We start from the raw sequence: 22,494 nt of genomic DNA, 5'->3' as shown, positions 1-22,494 counted from the left end.
ACTTAGGGAGGATGTTTCTAATGTTAACATGCATGAAACCAAGGCTTTTACGGTTACAGAAGTCAACAAATGAGAGCGCATGGGGAATGGGAGTGATGCTGGGGGCTGCAGGGCCTGGGTTAACTTCTACATCACCAGAGGAACAGAGGAGGAGTAGGATAAGTGTACGCCTAAAGGCTAAAAGAACTGGTCGTCTAGTGTGTTTGGAACAGAGAGTAAAAGGAGCAGATTTCTGGCCGCGGAAGAATAGATTCAAGGCATAATGTACAGACAAGGGTATGGTAGGATGTGAGGTACGATCAGAGAGGTTTTGTTCTTAGAGGCACCATTTAAGCCAGGTGAGGTCACCGCATGTGTGAGGGGTGGAACAAAAGGGCTAGCTAAGGCATATTGAGCAGAGCTGGAGGCTCTACAGTGAAATAAGACAATAATCACTAACCAACATAATGACATTAGGGAGAGGCATGTGTAGCCGAGTGATCATAGGGTCCATTGAGTAACTTGGCGAGCTGAAGACACGGCAATTCAGACAGCTAGCAGGCCGGGGCTAGCAGGCTAGCAGATGGGCCTCAGGGGAACGTCGCAACGGAAGAGCCTGTAGAAACCCCCTCGGACGGTTACGTCGGCAGACCAGTTGTAATGGATCAGCGTGGATCCGTGTCGGCAGTAAAGGGGTCCAGGCCAATTTGTGTGATTGTGGAGGCAGGTCAACTGATGCAGCATTTCATTACTCTCTTTCTTGGTCAAATAGCCCTTACCCAGCCTGGAAGTGTGTTGGGTCATTGTCCTGTTGAAAAACAAATGATAGTGGAACTAAGCACAAACAAGATGGGATGGTGTTTCACTGCAGAATGCTGTGATAGCCATGCTGGTTAAGTGTGCCTTGAATTCTAAATAAATCACTGACAGTGTCACCAGCAAAGCACCATCACACCATCCTCCTCCATGCTTCACGATGGGAATCACACATGCGGAGGTCATCCGTTCACCTACTCTGCGTCTCACAAAGACACGGCGGTTGTAACCAAAAATCGCAAATTTGGACTCATCAGACCAAAAGGACACATTTCCACCAGTCTAATGTCCATTGCTCGTGTTTCTTGGCCCAAGCAAGTCTCTTCTTATTATTTGTGTCCTTTAGTATTGGTTTCTTTGCAGCAATTCGACCATGAAGGCCTGATTCACACATTCTCCTCTGAACAGTTGATGTTGAGATGTGTCTGTTACTTGAACACTGAAGCATTTATTTGGGCTGCAATTTCTGAAGCTGGTAATTCTAATGAACTTATCCTCCGCAGCAGAGGTAACTCTGGGTCTTCCTTTCCTGTGGCGGACCTCATGAGAGAGAGTTTCATCATAGCGCTTGATGGTTTTTGCGACTGCACTTGAAGAAACTTTCAAAGTTCTTGAAAATGTCCACATTGACTGACCTTCATGTCTTAATGATGGACTGTCGTTTCTCTTTGCTTATTTGAGCTGTTCTTGCCATAATATGGACTTGGTCTTTTACCAAATAGAGCTATCATCTGTATATCACCCCTGCCTTGAAACAACACAACTGATTGGCTCAAATGCAATAAGAAGGAAATAAATTCAACAATTTAACAAGGGACGCCTGTTAATTGAAATACATTCCAGGTGACTACCTCATGAAGCTGGTTGAGAGAATGCCAGGAGTCTACTCACACTTACACATTGAGCCTGATTGCTGTCTGTGTGTATTGCAGGGAGGAGGGCAGCCGGCGGAGGGCCAAAGCTCTTCAGAGACAGCTGCTTGACATCCGCAAGGAAAAAACTCTGGAGCTGCAGGTACCATAACTGAGGAAGACAACGGAGACACATTCCTTCACGTGCCCGATATGATTTTCAATCTAGTAATGGGCAAGATTAGAATTAGGCTACACATTGACTGACTCTTGGTGGTGCTCCAAGTTCCTTGAGGGTGTCAGACGTCGATGTCTTTGAAAATCGGGGTGCCTCCCTGTTTTTCATTCTCAGGTAAATACATGACAAAGTATTGGCAACTTATGTAATACTTTGCGCAAACTGTCTTAATGTTGTCCCTTTAGCGACGTGAGGAGATGACTGCCCACCTGAAGGACCAGCTACAGGGGATGAAGGCTAAGACTGGGCTGGAGAGGAAGTATGTGAAGAGCAGCGCGGAGCTGCTGGTGTACCAGGGACAGAAGATCAACACACACTCTGAGAAGCAGCTGGAGGAAGAGATCAGGGTGTGTGTCTTTGTGGCACTGTCCAGAATCATCCCCTAGCCCCTAAGGCTGTGTTTACACAGGCAGCCCAAATCTGATCTTTTGCCCAATTAGTGGCAAACATCTGATCTTATTGGTCAAAAGACCAATTAGTGGTAAAAGATCAGAATTGGGCTGCCTGTGTAAACGCAGTCTAAGTGCCTCATGCAGTGGCGGATTGGCAATTCTGACATATGCCAGATGGGCTGGACCATTTTTGTTGTTGGGTAGGCTGGTCGAAATTGACACACACACACAAATATATATTTTTATATAAAGACATGGCCGGCGGCCCATGGGCCTGTTAAGATTTGTTGTACAGAGTTTTGCGCAATTTCTATGTTCTACTAATCTATAATGCGCTTTTGGCTGACCAGTGGGCAACAGCCATCTAGTTAATGTGTATTGAGTTTCCACTTCCTCTGATGTTGAACCTCAAGTTAATTAGCCTATGATATTACTTAGTGCACATATGTATTTAAATGTCATGTGTCAAAACTGCTCCCAGTGTCTAATTAGGGTGTGTAGGGTCAGGGTGTGTGTGTGGGGTGTGGGGGGGGTGAGTTGGCGGCGCATGTAGTGATGTGGGCTGGTGTGGATGAAATGCCAGGGATGAATTCTTGTTCCAGTCCACCCATGAAGATCTCATAGAATTGGGTAGGTATTGCTTTTTGCTAATACCTACACATTTCTTGTAGCTATCCCATCCTTTCAGATCTACACAAGTGGCTAGGGGGTGTTTCTGGACAGAGCCTTTGGTGTGACTTGGCTACAGACTTTGTAGTAACTGTGAGGTTTGGCTGTACAGAGATGGTTACCACTACATGTGCATCTGTGTAATCATTGTTCCTCTGTCCTCAGCTACTGAAGGAGAGGTTGGAGGAGGAGAGGAGAGTTCATATGGAGATGGAGACTTTCCTCAAGAAACATCAGACAGTACGTGTGCAGTGGTGGTTGGAAAATGGCATGACATGACTTGTGTATAGGAGCATAATTTATCTTTTGTGTGACATATACAGTACCGGTCAAAAGTTTTAAAATACCTACTCATTCCAGGGTTTTCTTTATTTTTACTAATTTTCTACATTCTAGAATAATAGTGAACACATCAAAACAATGAAATAACACATGGAATCATGTAGTAACCAAAAAAGTGTTAAAAAACAACAGAACAATGACCCAACACACCTCCAGGCTGTGTAAGGGCTATTTGACCAAGAAGGAGAGTGATGGAGTGCTGCATCAGATGACCAGGCCTCCACAAAAACCCCGACCTTACCCAAATTGAGATGGTTTGGTATGAGTCGGACCGCAGAGTGATAGAAAAGCAGCCAACAAGTGCTCAGCATATGTGGGAACTTCTTCAAGACTGTTGAAAAAGCATTCCAGGTGAAGCTGTTTGAGAGAATGCCAAGAGTGTGCAAAGCAGTCATCAAGGCAAAGGGTGGCTATTTAAAGTATAAATATATAGATTTTTTTGAACACTTTTTTGGTTACTACATGATTCCATATGTGTTATTTCATAGTTTTGATGTCTTCACTATTATTCTACAATGTAGATAATAGTTAAAAATAAAGGAAAACCCTTGAATGAGTAGGTGTTCTAAAACTTTTGACCGATATTGTATATTGGGTGTAGTAGGATGACTTGGTACATTCTTTGAGCTGCCATCTAAATGCTGTTATTTTATTGCAATAGTAGAATCCCAAATCAATCCCTAGCACCTATTCAGAGTTCGGCAACCTTTACGACAGCAATAGCAATTAAAACATTTTTAAATCACCAAAAATGTGTTGGGGGAGCTGTACAAGAAATTAATGAGCCCTTGTCTCTAGAGCAATAGCGGCCATAGCTGGGATTTAGCACCACGAATAGCTGCAGATCAAATCACTGCAAAATCTGACTTTCAGAACCACAAAACAGTGGACAGCGGCCGTCAGCAGAGCCATATTTGTCTGTCAGGTGAAGCTGCAACAATGTGTGTTTGTGTGCACCTCTCAGAGTCTGGAGGAGAAGCTGGCGGTGTGGATGGAGCGCTATGAGAGAGACATGGAGGACAAGCAGCAGGAGCTCAACAGCCTGAGGAACAAAAAAGCTAACAATCTCTCCCAGCTCCAGGAGCTGGCCAAGAAGGTGAGGACAAAGCCTGGGTTGATTTCATTAGGCACCAACCAAACAGGGAAAAACAGACTGAAATAGGGAGGGACCACCTGGACTTTTCTAAAGAAACAGTAGTTTTCATTTTCCGTTGAATAATGTTTTGCTTCGGTGTGCCCTAATGAATACAACCCTGGTCTGCATGGCTCACAACCCATTTCTTTCTGTAGTATACAGTTTAGCGCACTGACACTAGGTAATGAATAGGATAGTAGGCCTGATATACACTGAGTATACCAAACATTAGGAACACCGTCCTATTATTGAGTTGCACATCCCACCTGCAAATAAACTGTTATTACAAGTCCTCAGATCATTCAAAGGGGAAATCTGCAGTTGCTACATACGTTTTTTTTAAACGTTTAAATGAATTGTACACTACATAGCCAAAAGTATGTGGACACCCCTTCAAAGTAGTGGATTCTATAACTAAACCGAGATAGACCACAGTCTGTCGTTTTCAATATATTGGCGCGTTCTAGCATGCATCTGCATATTTCCGTTGGGGAACGCCTACTCTGTGAAGTGCGCCTGTGCAATAACTCAATTCACCCGTGCACTCCTAAACAACGCAATTTTAAAAAACTTTTACCCTTTTGCAAAGTCTACAAAACATAGTCCACTCTGTTCATAACAGATTGTAGTTTTGGAAACAGAAAACTGTATTGAGATCAAATGTTTCATCAAGGAGAAAATGTGCAGAATGTCGGCCAAAATCCACCTTCTCCAACTGCAGGTCAGTGGGCTTCCTCTCACTACCATATTTGGTACTGAGTGGAAACGCCAAGCAGATGCTTCACATCTGGTGAAATATCTGTCTCATTGTTCTGTGACACAATCTTCATAGACAAACATTGGCAGTAGAATGGCCCTTACTGAAGAGTTCAGCGACTTTCAACGTGGAATTGTCATAGGATGCCACCTTTCGAAAAAGTCAGTTTGTCAAATTTCTGCCCTGCTAGAGCTGCACTGGTCAACTGTAGGTGCTCTTATTGTGAAGTGGAAACGTCTAGGAGCAACAACAGCTCAGCCGCGAAGTGGTAGGCCACACAAGCTCACAGAATGGGACCACCGAGTCCATAAGCGCGTAAAAATGTCTGTCCTCGGTTGCAACACTCACTACCGAGTTCCAAACTGCCTCTGGAAGCAACGTCAGCACAAGAACTGTTCATCAGGAGCTCCATGTAATGAGTTTCCATACATAGCTTTTTACTAAAATAGACTGCAAATTGCCGCTTTTAGAAAGTATACCCGTATGGAACAGAAATTGTACTCTGGATATTGACTCGGTCTTTGTACTTTCTTCTGTTCCAGTACAGAGACACTGAGCAGGTGGTCATCGAGGACAGGATGGAGAAAGAGGCCCTACGCAGGAAGCTGGAGAAGGAACATATGGAGCGAGACGCAGCCACCAAGGTAATCATTGAACAATCTTTAATAAATCACCACCACCTGCCCAGCAAGGAAACCAATCACATCCAGTGGCAGTGCAGTGTTTAATGCCATGCATCTTGTTCACAACTGTACTCCCCTCTTCTTTTGTTCATTACACTAAATCATTTTCTTATTCCCTGTCTGTCACTTGCAGATCCAGTCGTGGTGGAGGGGAACATTAGTGCGACGCGGCCTGGGCCCCTATAAGAAAGGCAAGAAGCCCAAGTCCAAGGAGGGAAAGAAGGGAAAGAAGAAAAAGTGAGGTGTCCCTTCTTCAAGAGCTCCAGTGAAAGGAAACCAAAAAAAAATCTCAATACAGACATGTTACTTTTCATCAATGTTCAATTCCTGATTACAGACAATCTAAGTCGACACTGGCCTGTAGGCAAATATATCTTCAATGAGAAAAGCTTTTTTTTTTCTTTAACAGAGTAAAGTTGGCATGGTCATTTTGAATACTACTACCACCATTGCCAGGTTCTTACTTATATGCAGTCTAACACAAGGGCAAGAATGGTAATAAACAAGCGTACTCATGAGACTGAAATGGGTAACTTTTATTAATGCACTTTAAAGAATTCCAAATATTAATTCCAGAAAATAATAATTCAATTTTGTACATGTTTTCAGGGACAATTTCTCAGCAAACGGTGTAAAAAGTTAAAAAGACCATGTTGCGGTCATGAAAGAAGGTCCTCTCTTTATCTGGTACCTACTTGTAAACATATGGAATGTATCTATTTTACTGTACAAATGTCACAGGGTCCAGACCCAGCAGTAGGGGCACATGATTTCTGCTGGAGAAAGCCCAAGTCAGTCGACATAAGTTAGGAGGGGTGAAAATATCTAAACAAAACATTTATAATATATTTAAAATCACCTTTAACTTCCCTTTTCAGAACTCTGAGTCTTATCAAAAACAAAAGTTAAAATAGCAAAAACATACCTCTGATATATTTTTTCACTTCAGAAGCTACGTAGGCTGATTCCCAGTCTACATCGCTTTTACTGTAGGGATGTGCATCTATGTAGGCAGCCTACGTAGCTTTTAGTGTAGGGATGTGCATCTATGTAGGCAGATTCCCAGTCTACATCGCTTTTACTGTAGGGATGTGCATTTAAGTAGGCAGCCTACGTAGCTTTTACTGTAGGGATGTGCATCTATGTAGGCAGATTCCCTCTGTAGCTTTTACTGTAGGGATGTGCATCTATGTAGGCAGTTAAAATGGCAAAAACATACCTCTGATATATTTTTTCACTTCAGAAGCTACGTAGGCTGATTCCCAGTCTACATCGCTTTTACTGTAGGGATGTGCATCTATGTAGGCAGCCTACGTAGCTTTTACTGTAGGGATGTGCATCTATGTAGGCAGATTCCCAGTCTACATCGCTTTTACTGTAGGGATGTGCATCTATGTAGGCAGATTCCCAGTCTACATCGCTTTTACTGTAGGGATGTGCATCTATGTAGGCAGCCTACGTAGCTTTTACTGTAGGGATGTGCATCTATGTAGGCAGATTCCCAGTCTACATCGCTTTTACTGTAGGGATGTGCATCTATGTAGGCAGATTCCCAGTCTACATCGCTTTTACTGTAGGGATGTGCATCTATGTAGGCAGATTCCCAGTCTACATCGCTTTTACTGTAGGGATGTGCATCTATGTAGGCTGATTCCCAGTCTACATCGCTTTTACTGTAGGGATGTGCATCTATGTAGGCAGCCTACGTAGCTTTTAGTGTAGGGATGTGCATCTATGTAGGCAGATTCCCAGTCTACATCGCTTTTACTGTAGGGATGTGCATCTATGTAGGCAGATTCCCAGTCTACATCGCTTTTACTGTAGGGATGTGCATCTATGTAGGCAGCCTACGTAGCTTTTACTGTAGGGATGTGCATCTATGTAGGCAGTCTATGTAGCTTTTACTGTAGGGATGTGCATCTATGTAGGCAGCCTACGTAGCTTTTACTGTAGGGATGTGCATCAAAGTAGGCAGCCTACGTAGCTTCTGAAAGGAAAAATATATATCAGAGGTATGTTTTTACCATTTTAACTTTCTTTTAGATAAGAGTTCTGAAAAGGGAGGCTGGGAATCTGCCTACAAGATCCCCGACCCCATCAATCAGTGGTCCTTGGGTCAGTCTTCACCAGAGTATTATTGTCAGCTCTAAGGCTAGCACTCCCTCATCCCCCTCCCTGGGAACGAGAGGTTGTGTCTGCCTCATTAGAACTAAGAGTCAGTCCGTTAACCTGACTTTCTGTGGGTAACACTGCTCTAAGTAGAGCTGGGCCATGTTCATTAGGGCATGCAACTGAACTGCAATGTTTCTTATTGGACAAGTACAGGTAATCCCTGTTTCAGTGTGTTTTCTTCTGTTTGGTGCCTAATGAACACGACCTTGTCAATGGGGTTCACTAAGGACAGCGCTAGTGACAAATAAATACTGTTCCGGTCTGGCAGATTACTGTAACCGCTGCCAGACCAAATTAGCAATATGCACACCTGTGTGTGTAGCAAGAGCCGCATTTCTGTCTATAAGATGTGGTTGAACAATTCACCAAAAACAACTTGATCATGAGAAGAATTGGAAAGGTGTCTTGAACACTGTCAATAGTTAAATCTGTAGATCCATTTGAATGTCATACAAACTTGGCTACATGTAGTGATAAAAAGATTAGTTCTGTGCATGAGGGAGACACTGTCATATTCACTACTACTTGTCTACGGTCTCAACTCTCCATGTTGAACTCAAATGTGAAGGTGATGAGGTGGTTTGTAAAAAATACAAGAAAAATATAAACGTTTGCTTGTTTATGTTGTTTATGTAGTGTATGTTTATCCCCAGTGCCATAGCCCCAGAACCTGGCCGGCCCCAACAGCTCATCAGTAGAGTGGACTACAATAAGAAATAACCATTACTGCAAGATAAAAACACAGATACTAATGCAAAGTTGCAGGCCTTGATGTCATGCTGTCAGTCAACCTGCCCATACAGTCAACCTGCCCATACATACACCCTTGATTAGAGACTTGACTGAGCTGTGCTCAAGGAAGAAGTTGCCTGTAAACGCTGGTCTAGGATCAGCTTGAACCAATCCCACTCGTAACACTAACCTTTTAAGAGGCCTGTTTTCTTTTCTTATAGTACTTTTTATTTTACTTCCCTGGCCCAGCGCTTAGGGACATCGTCCAATCCATGTAGCTACACGAGAACGCAACTCCTTGTGGAAAAACACATGAATTACAGCTTTATACATGGGTGATTCTACAGAAGCGGTGCAAATTGCAATCCCACCCCGAAAAAAAAATATATATATATATAAAAAAAATAAAAAGCTAAGTCTCCAAACTTAGGACATCTATATACATCACAATATGTTCTAAGGCAATACCAAATATATTGTTAAATTAATATAGTACAAAGTAATTGTTTATACACATTTCTTTTGAGAGGTGTTCTATTATATTGAAAGATACTGATCTAATAAGCAGTTGTTTATTTTTAAACATCTTTCCAAAAAAATGAATGCTGTCCCACATTTTGACGTCACTAACTAAACACACACAATAAAAGACTGTGCCTTAAGCAACTCCTACAAATATCACCAGGTGTTGGGATTGCACCCCTCTCCAGCATGACCACATGGTGAGTAGTCTATCTGCAAACATTTCCGATAAAATTTTTGAGCAAGTTGGTAAATCTTCATCTATTTTTAAATAGTGTCAGTACCAAACATCTCATATATCAAGAAATGTGTAAAGTACGCTTTTGGGATGTACATACAGTGCATTCAGAAAGTATTCAGACCCCATGACTTTTTCCCACTCATCAATCTACACACAATACCCTATAATGACGGAGCAAAAACATTTTTTTTTAAACATTTTTGTACATGTATAAAAATAAAAATAAATGGAAATATCACATTTACCTAAGTATTCAGGCCCTTTATTTCGTACTTTGTTGAAGCATCTTTTGCAGTGATTACAGCCTTGACTCTACAAGCCTAGCACACTTATATTTGGGGAGTTTCTTCCCATTCTTCTCTGCAGATCCTCTCAAGCTCTGTCAGGTTGGATGGGGAGCGTCGCTGCACAGCTATTTTCAAGTCTCTCCAGAGATTCCAGGCTCTGGCTGGGCCCCTCAAGGACATTCAGAGACGTGTCCTGAAGCCAGTCCTGCGTTGTCTTGGCTGTGCGCTTAGGGTCATTGTCTTGTTGGAAGGTAAACCTTCACCCCAGTCTGAGGTCCTGAGTGCTCTGGAGCAGGTTTTCATCAAGGATCTCTGTACTTTGCTCTGTTCATCTTTCCCTCGATCCTGATTAGTCTCCCAGTCCCTGCCACTGAAAAATGTCCCCACAGCATGATGCTGCCACCACCACCATCTTTCACCTTAGTGATGGTGCCAGGTTTCCTCCAGACGTGACACTTGGTATTCAGGCCAAAGAGTTGGTTTCATCAGAGCAGAGAATCTTGTTTCTCATGGTCTGAGAGTCCTTTGGGTGCCTTTCGGCAAACTCAAAGCGGGCTGTCAAGTGCCTTTTACTGAGTGGCGGCTTCCGTCTGGCCACTCTACCATAAAGGCCTGATTGGTGGAGTGCTGCAGAGATGGTTGTCCTTCTGGAAGGTTCTCCCATCTCCACAGAGAAACTCGGGAGCTCTGTCAGAATGACCATCGGGTTCTTGGTCACCTCCTAGCTCTAGGAAGAGACTTGGTGGTTCCAAACGTAAGAATAATGGAGGCCACTGTGTTTTTGGGGACCTTCAATGCTGCAGACATTTTTTGGTACCCTTCCCCTAATGACAATTTCTTCGACCTCATGGCTTGGTTTTTGCTCTAACATGCACTGTCAACTGTTGGAGCTTATATAGACAGGTGTGTGCCTCTGCAAATCATGTCCAATCAAGTTGTAGTAACAGCTCAAGGATTATCAATGGAAACAGGATGCACCTGAGCTAAATTTCGAGTCTCATAGCAAAAGATCTGCATAGTTACGTAAATAAGATATTTAATTAAAAAACATTTTTTTTAGATACATTTTAAAACAAAAAAACTGCTTCCGCGTTGTTAATATGGGGTATTGTGTGTAGATTGATGAGGTGAAAAAAATATTGTATGTTTTAGAATAAGGCTGTAACGTAAGAAGATGTGGAAATTAAAGATAGCTAGCAATATGTTAGCCAGTGGAGGCTGCTGAGGGGAGGACGGCTCATAAATGGCTGGAACAGCGCAAATAGAATGGCAACAAACCATGTGTTTGATACCATTCCATACATTCCGCTCCAGCCATTGCAACAAGCCCGTCCTCCCAAATTAAGGTGCCACCAACCTCATTTGATGTTCAAAATAAGTCAAACTGAAAAAGTCACAACCGAAACAATTGACACCATGGAGATATACAGAGGTTTCATCTTTGTATCTATTCCATTATGGCATCTGTGACAGCACGGGCAGTGCCATTGAGGCCATCTTCATTTTAAAGTTGCATGCGCCATGATGGCAAAGGACAAATAAAAGTGATGGGGCAAAATGCATTCTGGATATCTTGAATGTTTAGTGTGGTGTGGAAAGTTGTCAGTCAAAACTGACTGTGCTACAGAGGACCACCATGTACCCACGTTCAAAATTGCACCTTGTGCATTATACTACTACAACGTTCAAAAATTGAAAGCCTGACTGAGTCCCCCCCCCCCCTCCAAGACCACATTCGGTCTTTAACTTGTCATGGTCTCAACTCACTGGGTCTGGATCTTGGGACCAACAAAGTCCTGGTAGAAATCTTGGTCTTGGCTTCTGGATATTACCTTACTCTTTGGTTTACAAACAATAGGCAACCCAATTTGAAGAAGCCAATGCTCTCTGATCATTGGCTGATCACTTCCAAACCCATAGGAATCCCCACACAGTTGACTACTTTTAAATAGTGGAAGCCCTCAATGGTAATGTCTATACTGAAACGAGTTATATCTATCGGAGTCCTCCATTTATGTCTATGATTGACACCCTTGCCACCGACACGCCTGTTATTTTGTCAATTTGGTTTGCAAATTATTTCTCCAATGGATCTATAATGGAAGGTTAATCAAAATAATCACTATTGTGCATGGTTCTTCCTTTATTGCAACTTTTTCACTGTGTTTTGTAATAACACTTTTTGGAGGGGGGGGTAAGGTAAATTCAGATAAATATTTCAAATATGCAATACAAACAAAGTGTGTGAGTAGTATATATGTCCACCTGAAATATGTTGGAAGACGTGTGCTGAAAGTTGGGGAAAAATAGGATACAAATGCTTTTTTTTTTGTCCCAGTTTGCACCACTTCTGTATAATGACCCTGGGGGTACAAAACATTAAGAAAACCTCCTTTTCCATGACCGACTGACCAGGTGAAAGCTGATCCTTTATTAAATCCACTTCAAATCAGTGTAGATGAAGGGGAGGAGACAGGTTAAAGAAGGAGTTTTTAGACTTGAGACAATTGAGACATGGATTGTGTATGTGTGCCATTCAGAGGGTGAATGGGCAAGAAGATATTTAAGTGCCTTTGAACGGGGTATGGTAGTAGATGCCAGGCTCACCGGTTTGTGTCAAGAACTGCAACTCTGCTGTTTTTTTTACACTCTACAGTTTCCAGTGTGTATCAAGAATGGTTCACCACCCAAAGGACATCCAGCCAACTTGACAACTGTGGGAAGCATTGGAGTCATCATGGGCCAGCATCCCTGTAGAATGCTTTCGACACCTTGTAGAGTCTAGGCCCTGACGAATTGAGGCTGTTCTGGGGGTGCAACTGAATATTAGGAAGGTGTTCGTAATGTTTTGTACACATTTTGAGAAAGTATAAAGCGTAGATTCCCGGAGCGCCCTCTCTCTCTCTAATCCAGCATCGGTTTTTGATTCAGCCAGCTCGTGATTTGACCACAATAACAAAACAAAAAAAAGACGGGTTCATTTAATAACAGCCATTTTAAGTGTTGGCAGCATCAATGTTCCCATGACGACAGACCACCACCGTTATTGTTGCTCTTTGTAGCACATGACCTTAAAAGGTTACTTATGCAACCGACAACTTCCTAGTCTCCTAACCCTTCCCCATACACCCACCCAACCCCTCTGACATGCAAGGATCTAACATGTGAAAGTAAAAGGAATATGAAAAATAAGATGAAATAATAATAGAAAATAAAACAACCCCTACTGAACATAGATAAGAGGAGGATGGAGAGAGAAGTCAAATGACTAATAATAGAAAATAAAAAACCACTCTTACTCGCCGTCCAACTGACTGTTTGTCTGGGACAATCTCGGTTGTCCATCTGTTCGTCCGTCAGTCTTTAGAGGCTGCAAGTCGTAAGCAGTCTGTGTGAGGACACAGAGGAAGAGACAGTCATCCCTTTCTTTGACGTACTCGTGCTCCCTCTTCTCTCTTCATTGGGGAAGACCTGTCTGGGAAGGCTGGGTGACCCTGTATGGTTGAGGGGGAGGGGGTCTAGGGTTGAGGGGAAGTGGGGGGTGGTCGAGAGGGAAAGCCATATAACGTACATTCGGAGAGCGAGAGGGTGGGTCCTGTATCTGTCCATCCATGAGTGAGTGTGGAACTCTGCTGCCCTACATGGCCAGAGGGTTAGTGGTGGTGGCAGGGGAGGTTGTGTATTTGGGCGGGGCCAGCTCCAGGAGCGCACGTACCGTCCCGGCCACCAGGGGGAGCCCTCTCTCCTCCAGGATGTGGAGGGGCAGGCACAGCTGGGTCTGAGGCCAGATGAAGAGCACACGCACACAGACAACAAAGGGAGGAGGGAAAACAGGAGAACAAAAAAGGGTATGTCAATGGATGGGTAAATAATAACAAACTACCAAAAGATAACAGAAATCAACACAAATGGAAAGACAAACTCAACATAAGATGGAAAAGGAGGTGAATGGGATCCAAACGGCATGACCTTGAGGAGAGCATGGAAGCGGAGCAGGGAGCAGGTGTGCAAACACAGGCACAGGGTTACAATAAGTAGGGACTTGTGAACTGAGACACCCACTGAACAACATATCCCACAGGAGCAAATATGGAGGGAGCAGGAGAGAGAGAGAACAAGCTGAACACAAGCAGAAGTAGCGAGGAGAGAAGACAGGCAGCAAAGAGGAAGGAAGTCACACCAAATATTTGGTTCATTTTATTGTGAAAGGAGGAGCTCTGGGAAAGAGTTGAAAGGTCAACAACAGAAGACACAGGAGAGATAGGCACGTGGTTACACACACTGGAAGCAAACAGACCACTGACAGAGAGAACATACACACCGCTCTTCAGAGCCAGAGGAGACATTACTCCTTGTCATTCAGCATAGACCAACAACAAACTACACACACAGCCTGCGTCCCCCGAATGGCACCCTATTCCCTATTGAGTGCACTACTTCTAACCACGGGGCACATAGGAATCTGATTAAAAGTAGTACACTATAAAGAATAGGGTCCTATTTGGAACAAAATATGTGCTTTGTCTTCGTATAAAACGGTATAAGAGCACTCATTGTGATATACAGTGCCTTCAGAAAGTATTCAGAAAGTATTCACACCTCTTGACTTTTTCCACATTTTGTTGTGTTACCGCCAGAATGTAAAATGGATAACATTTTTTCCCCCACTGGAACACACACAATACCCCATAATGTTAAAGTGGAATTATGCTTTTAATTAAAAATGAAACGCTGAAATCAATAAGTAAGTATTCAACCCAGTTGTTATGGCACCTAAATAAGTGGCCCCCCTTGTCTGAATTTGGTCAATATGTCCTCCAAAAGACTTTATAGCCCACTGTGGCAAAGACTATACTTTCAGGAGTTAAACAACACAATAAAAAATCACCTTGTTTGTCTCATTCTTCCAATCTAGCTAGTGACTTTATAAAACACAATATTTGGTATTTGTATTTTATATTATACCAACGATATAGGAAAGCATCTGGTGGCAAAGTAGCCAAAAACATAAAATTATTAATTCATTCAAGGTTTACAAATATGCCCAATCAATAGAACATTATGTCAGAAAACAATAGTCTAAACCCAATGTCTCTACCAAATATGGTTGAAAAGTTACCGACGATTTACTCTGAGATATTTAACCTCACAACACCAAATATGGAACACATACAACCAAGTGCGGTGCAGTCTAAACTAGTAATGGTCACAGCAAATGATCATTATTATTTCATCAACACTGTCAAGTACAAGTATATGAATGTTATAATATTGTAGAGAACAAGCTAATGATTAATTTTATGTAATTTCTAATGACATCAGGCAAAGAAAACAACGTTTGGACATGAATTTCTTAGCTCCCTCTTGAATTGACCCTTTTTCTCTCTACATTGTATAGCAAGTAAGTGAATATATAAAAATAATATATGTCATTCATCAGACACTTTTATCCAAAGCGACTTACAATAAAACCTGCTGTCGTTTATGTATGGGTGGTGACGGGAATCAAACCCACTACCCTGGCTTTGCAAGTGTCATGCTCTATTATGGTCATGGGTGCACCTCAGCCACGCTCAAGGTCCTAAACGATATCTTAACCGCCATCTATAAGAAACAATACTGTGCAGCCGTATTCATTGACCTGGCCAAGGTCTGTCAATCACCACATCCTTACCGACAGACTCAACAGCCTTGGTTTCTCAAATGATTGCCTCGCCTGGTTCATTAACTACTTCTCCGATAGAGTTCAGTGTGTAAAATCGGCTTCCTGTAGCCCGGGCCTCTGGCAGTCTCTATGGGGGTGCCATAGGGTTCAATTCTTGGGCCGACTCTTCTCTGTATACATCAATGATGTCGCTCTTGCTGCTGGTGAGTCTCTGATCCACCTCTACGCAGATGACACCATTCTGTATACTTCTGGCCCTTCTTTGGACACTGTGTTAACTACCCTCCAGACGAGCTTCAATGCCATACAACTCTCCTTCCGTGGCCTTCGATTGCTCTTAAATACAAGTAAAACTAAATGTATGCTCATTGGTCACTGATTTTGAATGCTTGTTTTGTTGTCGTAGGGTTGGGAGGAGGACATGCTGCCTGAGGAGAGGGAGGTTCCTCTGGTAAAGTGAGTTCCTCTAAATGTCTGTGTAGTCTGGGCTTGTCAGATGCTGAAGGATAGTGGTCATAATGCTGCTATCCCCCATTGACTCTAATGGTTGACATGCTCCAATCCCTCCCTTTCACAGCCTCTACCTTACCACCAAGAGAGTGGAGGACATCGCCCTGAGGCTCGTCTCCCTGCGCCAGGCCTTCACTGTGAGTGGACACACTTTTCTTTTTCTCTCTGTGACTTCTTGTTCTGTCTCCTAGAGGAAGATGCCTCACCCTAACTCTTCCCTCTCCCCTAGACCCTGCTTGGTTCCACCCTGAGCAGGAACCATCTGTTTGTGGCGGGAAAGGTCCTCCTGGGCGCACTGGTTCAGGCCAACCACATGGTAACTCACTAACGCATTCTCTTTCAAGGGAAAGAGAGCGCCCCTGAGGTGAAATGTGTTCTGTTCACTAAGATGCTCTTTTCTTTGTCATAGGACGAGGCCAAGTTCATCCGTACTTATAACGACTTTGTGGACTACCTGAGTGACCCCTCCAAGCGGAATGACATTGAGAGGGAGCTGGCTGAGGCAAAGGTGAGTTCATTAACTCTTTCAAGTCTCACTGAGTTCTTCCACATGCATGTCTTTTATACATCACAGTAGCTGATCTATATGAAATCATTCCTATTTTCTCCAAACGTGTTTTCTTGTCCTAGATCCATCATGTGAACATGATAGATGTCCTCTTTGAGCTGGTGCTGTTTGGGATGATGACAGCTCAGAAGTCCCTGATGGTGGTAAGTAGCATCTCACTGGTACATGTTTTGATATCTCTCTATTAGCAGTTTCACTTAAATTCCTCTTCTCTTCTATTCTCTCCTCTTTTCTCCTCCTTTGTTTCCTTTAGCACGCCGGTGGGTTTGTGGAGCGTCTGTACGCTCTCCTGTACTCCTTCCTGCCCACTGCTGCCAACATGGAGCCAGAGGCTGACAGATACCTGCTGCTGCTCAATGTAAGAGTCAAGAGGTTACTTCCTGTTTACTTCCATATTCTTAGTGTACTTCCTTTTTACTTCCTTATTCATGGTTAACCAGGTTCCAATGTCATTTTAGGGGGAGTATTTCTAATTGTCTCTCTCCTCTTGATAAGCTAGTAACTCAGAGCCATTTTCTATGTGTTGTGTGGTGTTCTCTTCAGGGCGGGCTGATGGCTCTGCTAGATGACATGTTTGGCCAGCAGCTGGCCTGGTACTTTAACCCAGAGTCTCTGGTCACGGAGCTCTCCAGCCTCCTGGAGTACCACTTGGAGAACCTCATGGCCAGCATGTAGTCCTACTGCAGGGACCATACTCCTTTCTCCTCTCTCTCTCTTTTGAAGGAATTGAGGACTTGAAGTGCTTTGTTGAACCCTGATTAGTTAACACCCATTAATTTAATGTATTCTCTTGTTTTCTCTCCCCACAGGATTCTTGTGACACTTTGCCACCCAAGAGGGATCTAGACACCAATGCACTATATTACTTTGCACTGAATTTGAAATGTTTAAATAAAATAAGTTGTAGTTCAAAAACATTTTTGTTTCTGTCTTTTCATCTATTTCATTTTATGACCATTTCCTCTTCCTAGAGGTATAATGCTAATATTAGATTATTACATGAACAATGATGCTTTATTATCTGCATATGGAAATAAAAAACAATGTTAAGTTGATTTACAGATACTACAGGCCCACACTTTATAGTGCTTGGCATGGTCAACTACTTAGCCAAGTTCGCACCCAGCCTCTCCAATGCTAATGCACCCCTGCATCAACTGCTAAAGCAGTCCAGTGAGTTTCTCTGGGACAAGCAACACGACATTGCTTTCCAGAAATGTGAAAGACTTGATCACGAGAGAACCAGGACCAATCCTTGCCTACTACGACCCAGACAAAGAGCTCAGACTCCAAGTAGACGCGTCGAAGTATGGACTAGGTGCAGTGCTACTGCAAGAAGGAAAGCCCATCGGCTACGCTTCCAAATCTCTCACAGACTGTGAAATCAACTACGCTCAAATTGAAAAGGAGCTCTATGCCATTCTGTTCGGATGTAAACGTTTCCATCAGTACGTATATGGACGACAAGTCATTGTGGAATCCGACCACAAGCCCCTTGAGTCAATCATGAGGAAACCACTAGCCGCAGCCCCGCCAAGGCTACAGAGAATGATTCTTCAACTACAAAAATACAACTTCACAATCACTCACCGTCCAGGCAAAGGCATCCCTGTCGCAGACACGCTCTCCAGGAAGTTTCTTACCTATAAGGACAGCAGCCTCAGTGAAGGCATGGACATGCAAGTGCACACTGTGTACAGCAACTTACCAGTTAGTGACACAAAACTGAAGGAGATCCAAGCAGAAACAGAAAAGGACTCACAACTTGCACAGCTGAGGAAAGTCATACAGGATGGACGGCCTGAGGAGAGGAGAAAATGCCCTCAGAGCGTCTCAGAATTCTGGAACCATCCTGATGAACTATCACAGATCAACGGAATAATTTTCAAAGGAGAGAAAATCATCATTCCTACCAGTCTCAGGAAGAGATTTTGACAAAGATCCATGCTGGACACATGGGCATGGAAAAGTGCAAACAGAGAGCACGGGACATTTTGTTTTGGCCCGGAATGTGCAAACAAATAGAGGACTTTGTTGGTAAATGCGCCATATGTCTTGAACGACGCCCCTCAAACACCAAAGAGCCAATGTTACCTCACTGTATCCCAGACCGATCCTGGCAGGTCGTGGCAACCGATCTGTTCACCTGGAACAATGAGAACTACATCGTAACAGTTGACTACTACAGCAGATACTTCGAACTCGACAAGCTTCACAGCACCACATCTGCAGCTGTGATACACAAGCTGAAAGCAGCCTTTGCCAGGCATGGCATTGTAGAGACTTTAATATCTGACAATGGGCCCTGTTACAAATCAAATGAGTTTGAATCCTTCACAAAAGCATGGGAGTTTACACGTCACCACAAGCCCACATTACCCTCAAAGTAATGGCCTTGCTGAAAAATCAGTGCAGATTGCTAAATGGACAAAGCAAAAGCAGACAAGAGAGACCCCTACCTCAGCCTCCTTGAATACCGCAACACTCCAGTTGACAACTTCAAATCACCAGCCCAGCTGTTGATGAGCCGCAGACTTCGCTCAATCCTTCCCAGCACCAACCAGCAGCTACAACCTGAGGTCGTCAGCTACAAGGAAATGCATGAAAAACGTGCACAGAGACAACAACAACAAAAGCGATACTACGACAGGTCAGCTAGACCACTGCCACCACTGATCGACGGAGAGTCAGTTTGAATCCAGGAGCATGGCCTCTGGAAGCCAGCAGTCGTCATCCAGCCAGCTGACACTGAACGTTCATAGCACGTCCTCACCGCAGAAGGAGCGGTGTACCGCCGCAATCGTCGTCACCTACTGAACACAAAAGAACAACACACTGATGAGATGAACTGTTCCCCTGAAAGAGAACGTGATGGACTAAACACATACACACACACACACATCACAACATACACCATACTTACCTGCAACACCACAAGAACTGTTGACTGACACAGAAGCATACTCAGCATCATATCGCACAAGGTCAGGAAGAGAGGTCAAGCCCAGAGCTGTCCTAGACCTGTGAAATGTCAAAGGGTGTAAGCGGATCGCTTACCTAAAAGAGTTCCACACTGTAAACTTGTTATTGAAAGTTCACTTGAAATGCTTTGGTATTGTATTTGTTTGAAATGTTAAGATGTATTTCTACTGTGAAAGCTGAGTTGCTGAGAATCCCTTGTTCGAAAAGTAACAGTATGTTGGATCATTGTTTCAGAGTCTATGTTGATTCAGTTGGTGTAGTATAAAATATAAATGGTTACTTACCTTGAGTTCAAACTGCAGAGCATGTTTTCAAAAGAAACACTTAGAATATGTAAACATTTTTCTTTTGTTTTAAAAGAAGGGGGATGTAATATTCATATGTGTAAACATACTGAATTATAATTGGATGCATTTTACCGCCATATCATACTGTGCTATGATTGGTTAAGACCACCCAAATGGTTAGGTCATGGTCAGTTTGATGCTGGTTGGCGATACGTGAACATGCCAGTTATAGCTAGCTAATAAAGAGCTACTTTAAGAAATATCCTGTAGTACTGCATTTTATTATTTTGTACAAAGTGTGCCAAACAAGACAGATACTAGGCTGCAACTGGGACAACATTTCGTTTTTGCAGGGGGGTGTTGTAAGGGGCTTAATACAGTTGTATTCCAGCCACTAGGGGGTACTCTGGGGAAGCCCATGGGAAATAAAGAAATATAGTTTAAGTGAATTGGGAAGAGTACGAATGAAAAACTAAAGAAAGACTGTAAACGGCTGTTACCTGTGCTAACATGATTCAAAGTGAGGTAAACCGTAGTTTTCGCGTTGTAGTTTATATGATAAGCTCATTGGAAGGGTAACATACACAGGATGTACATAAATGGGCATAAACACGTGACACAGAAAATAAAATATTGACATTTAGAAATTCAAAATGCATCTATGGAATACATTTAAAAAAATGTATATGTATAAAATATACTTGTCTGTACAGTAAGTAAATGAATCCTACAGACGAAGAACCATATATGTGACAATTTTTCCATTTTAAGATAATCAGTTATTTTTATATTATTAATTGTGTGTACCACATTAGGTGTTTTATGGTTGACAAATAATTCACCATACCCATATCTTCCAACAACAATTGATATTTTTTTGTTATTTCAAAAAATAGTAGCACGCTTGTATGAAGGTGTGGTTATTTACAGGCAAATTGTTATATGCTATGGAGGTGCATTTGTTACTTTTTGTCAAAATAATTGTTCTGACAGCAATTTTTTCCCCGACAGAAAAGGAAGTCAAAGCGGACACCTACGAAGATGGCATCTCAGGTAAGCAGCACTGGGCTGTATTGACGTATCCTAAAAAAATGACATGTGCTGCTTTAGATATAACGGTCATATCTCAGTTATTGTTTTCTTTACTTTCAGAGAGCGAGCTGACCAAGGGGGTCGAAAATGTAGATATTGCCAGATGTTCACTGTGTGAGGACCAGGCCGTGGAAGCTTTATTGCTGGCAAAGTGTCCCTAACCAGAGGTAATTAAACTGTTCTGTGTTATTTTTCTCCATCTCTGCCTGTCTTGTTGTACATGGAATCTGTCTCACATGCATGAATTTAAAAAAAAAACTTAAGATGTCAGCTGCTAATTTTCAGATTTACAGCCATTTTCACTGGACTATCTGTTGCTGCTAAGTCATGGGTTAGCCTTGCAATAACCAAGTGGTGAGACACCTATTGGCATTATCTTCTATTGTTTGTCCTCATGGGTCTGTTTTTCAGCTTAAAGTACTCTGTAGCCACTCACGTCAACCCTCTCCCCCTAAATCCTCTAGGTTATATCAGCTGTTTTGTTGAACCTCTCCCGCATCTGAACTGGCTGACAGAGGGCACAGCCTGATCATAGGTGAGATGTCACTTGGTTGAGTCAACAGGAAGTATTATTAAAGAGATGCTTTACATTGAAACCCCAGAGTTAATGATCCAAGGTCAGTTTTGCATTTCACCTTCTGATTTAAGATGACTGACCGTGTTTGACAAAAAAAGAGGCTTAATCATGCTCTCTCGTCTGCAGGTATGTTTTGATGTGAGAGGAATCCAGTCCCGACAGCGCAATTGTGATGAACTGAGAGAATATTAGGGTAGCACTGTCATTCATGAATCATATGCTATCTGCCGCTGTTCTTACCTCTCTACCCACCTCATCTTCTAATGCACACCATATGTGCATTGAAGTACAGATTTGCCTACCATTTTTTTTTTTTAACTATGCAAGTCAGATAAGAATGACGGCCTAAGAACTGCCTTGTTCAGGGGCAGAAGGACAGATTTTTACCTTGTCGGCTCGGGGATTCGATCTTGCAACCTTCCGGTTACTAGTCCACCTGCCCGCCCAAGATTGAACTTGTATTTATAATATTACAATTAAAATGCACTTCTTTCAATAAAGCGTTTCACATTCTCCACTGGTTGAAATACTATCCTGTGTCCGTCCTCAGATTAATGGAGTTAAATGTTCATAGGTTTTTCTCTCTATGAATTACAGATCAATCATGTTTATTCTATTGTATAGTTACAATGTGTAATCATTGATATCCCAGGAGCAGTAAACACTAAAGTGTATAATTGTAATGCATGCAGACACCGCATCATTTAAATAATGGCGTTTGATATGACTGAAAAATACTGTCTGCCATATCTGAACCGCACCTTTATTTGCCAAGGAAGAGTACATGATCGGTGAATATATTCAATGTACAGGCTACAATGTGGTAACTACAGTACATGTGTATATGGGACTTGCATCCTTGGCACATTAAAGTAATATTCTACTCTTGGCTTCATTAATGCCATTCAGACTTGAGGTTCATTGATTGGTATGAATATTAGTTCAGAACTTTACGTTTTAGGGTCCATACCCAGATCGGCTACATAGTTATTTTTAA

The 22,494-nt window shown here is 42.6% G+C and overlaps 2 protein-coding genes and 1 long non-coding RNA gene across 5 annotated transcripts in view; all 3 read left to right on the top strand.

The window, feature by feature from the left end:
• The window catches only part of LOC139554406 (mitoguardin 1-like), a 196,732-nt gene extending 179,393 nt beyond the window's left edge, over positions 1-17,339 (top strand). Inside the window, exons 2-8 of one of the 3 annotated variants that reach the window (XM_071367153.1) lie at positions 15,888-15,932; positions 16,059-16,128; positions 16,221-16,307; positions 16,401-16,499; positions 16,622-16,702; positions 16,813-16,917; positions 17,103-17,339. In XM_071367153.1, the coding sequence (XP_071223254.1) occupies positions 15,888-15,932; positions 16,059-16,128; positions 16,221-16,307; positions 16,401-16,499; positions 16,622-16,702; positions 16,813-16,917; positions 17,103-17,234 (619 nt within the window). In that variant the 3' untranslated portion in view covers positions 17,235-17,339. Of the gene's footprint in view, positions 1-15,166; positions 15,938-16,058; positions 16,129-16,220; positions 16,308-16,400; positions 16,500-16,621; positions 16,703-16,812; positions 16,918-17,102 lie in introns of those variants that run through there. The other 2 variants (XM_071367155.1, XM_071367154.1) reach the window with 2 other exon arrangements.
• LOC139554387 (dynein regulatory complex protein 9-like) lies at positions 1,728-6,380 on the top strand (the record flags this gene model as incomplete). The annotated part of the gene is given in 6 exon segments (XM_071367135.1): positions 1,728-1,809; positions 2,070-2,231; positions 3,111-3,185; positions 4,252-4,383; positions 5,722-5,823; positions 5,996-6,380. Coding segments are annotated over 6 exon segments (661 nt in total), but the record flags the coding sequence as incomplete, so codon positions are not given.
• Positions 17,340-20,567: 3,228 nt separating the features above from the next.
• LOC139554385 (uncharacterized) lies at positions 20,568-22,010 on the top strand. Its single transcript, XR_011670830.1, has 3 exons — positions 20,568-20,881; positions 21,385-21,455; positions 21,624-22,010. It is a non-coding gene; the product is annotated as an uncharacterized lncRNA (long non-coding RNA).
• Positions 22,011-22,494: the final 484 nt, after the last annotated feature.

The sequence above is a fragment of the Salvelinus alpinus genome, chromosome 26 (genome assembly GCF_045679555.1).
Source record: "Salvelinus alpinus chromosome 26, SLU_Salpinus.1, whole genome shotgun sequence".
Taxonomy (NCBI): domain Eukaryota; kingdom Metazoa; phylum Chordata; class Actinopteri; order Salmoniformes; family Salmonidae; genus Salvelinus; species Salvelinus alpinus.
This window is presented reverse-complemented; position numbering and strand designations above follow the sequence as displayed.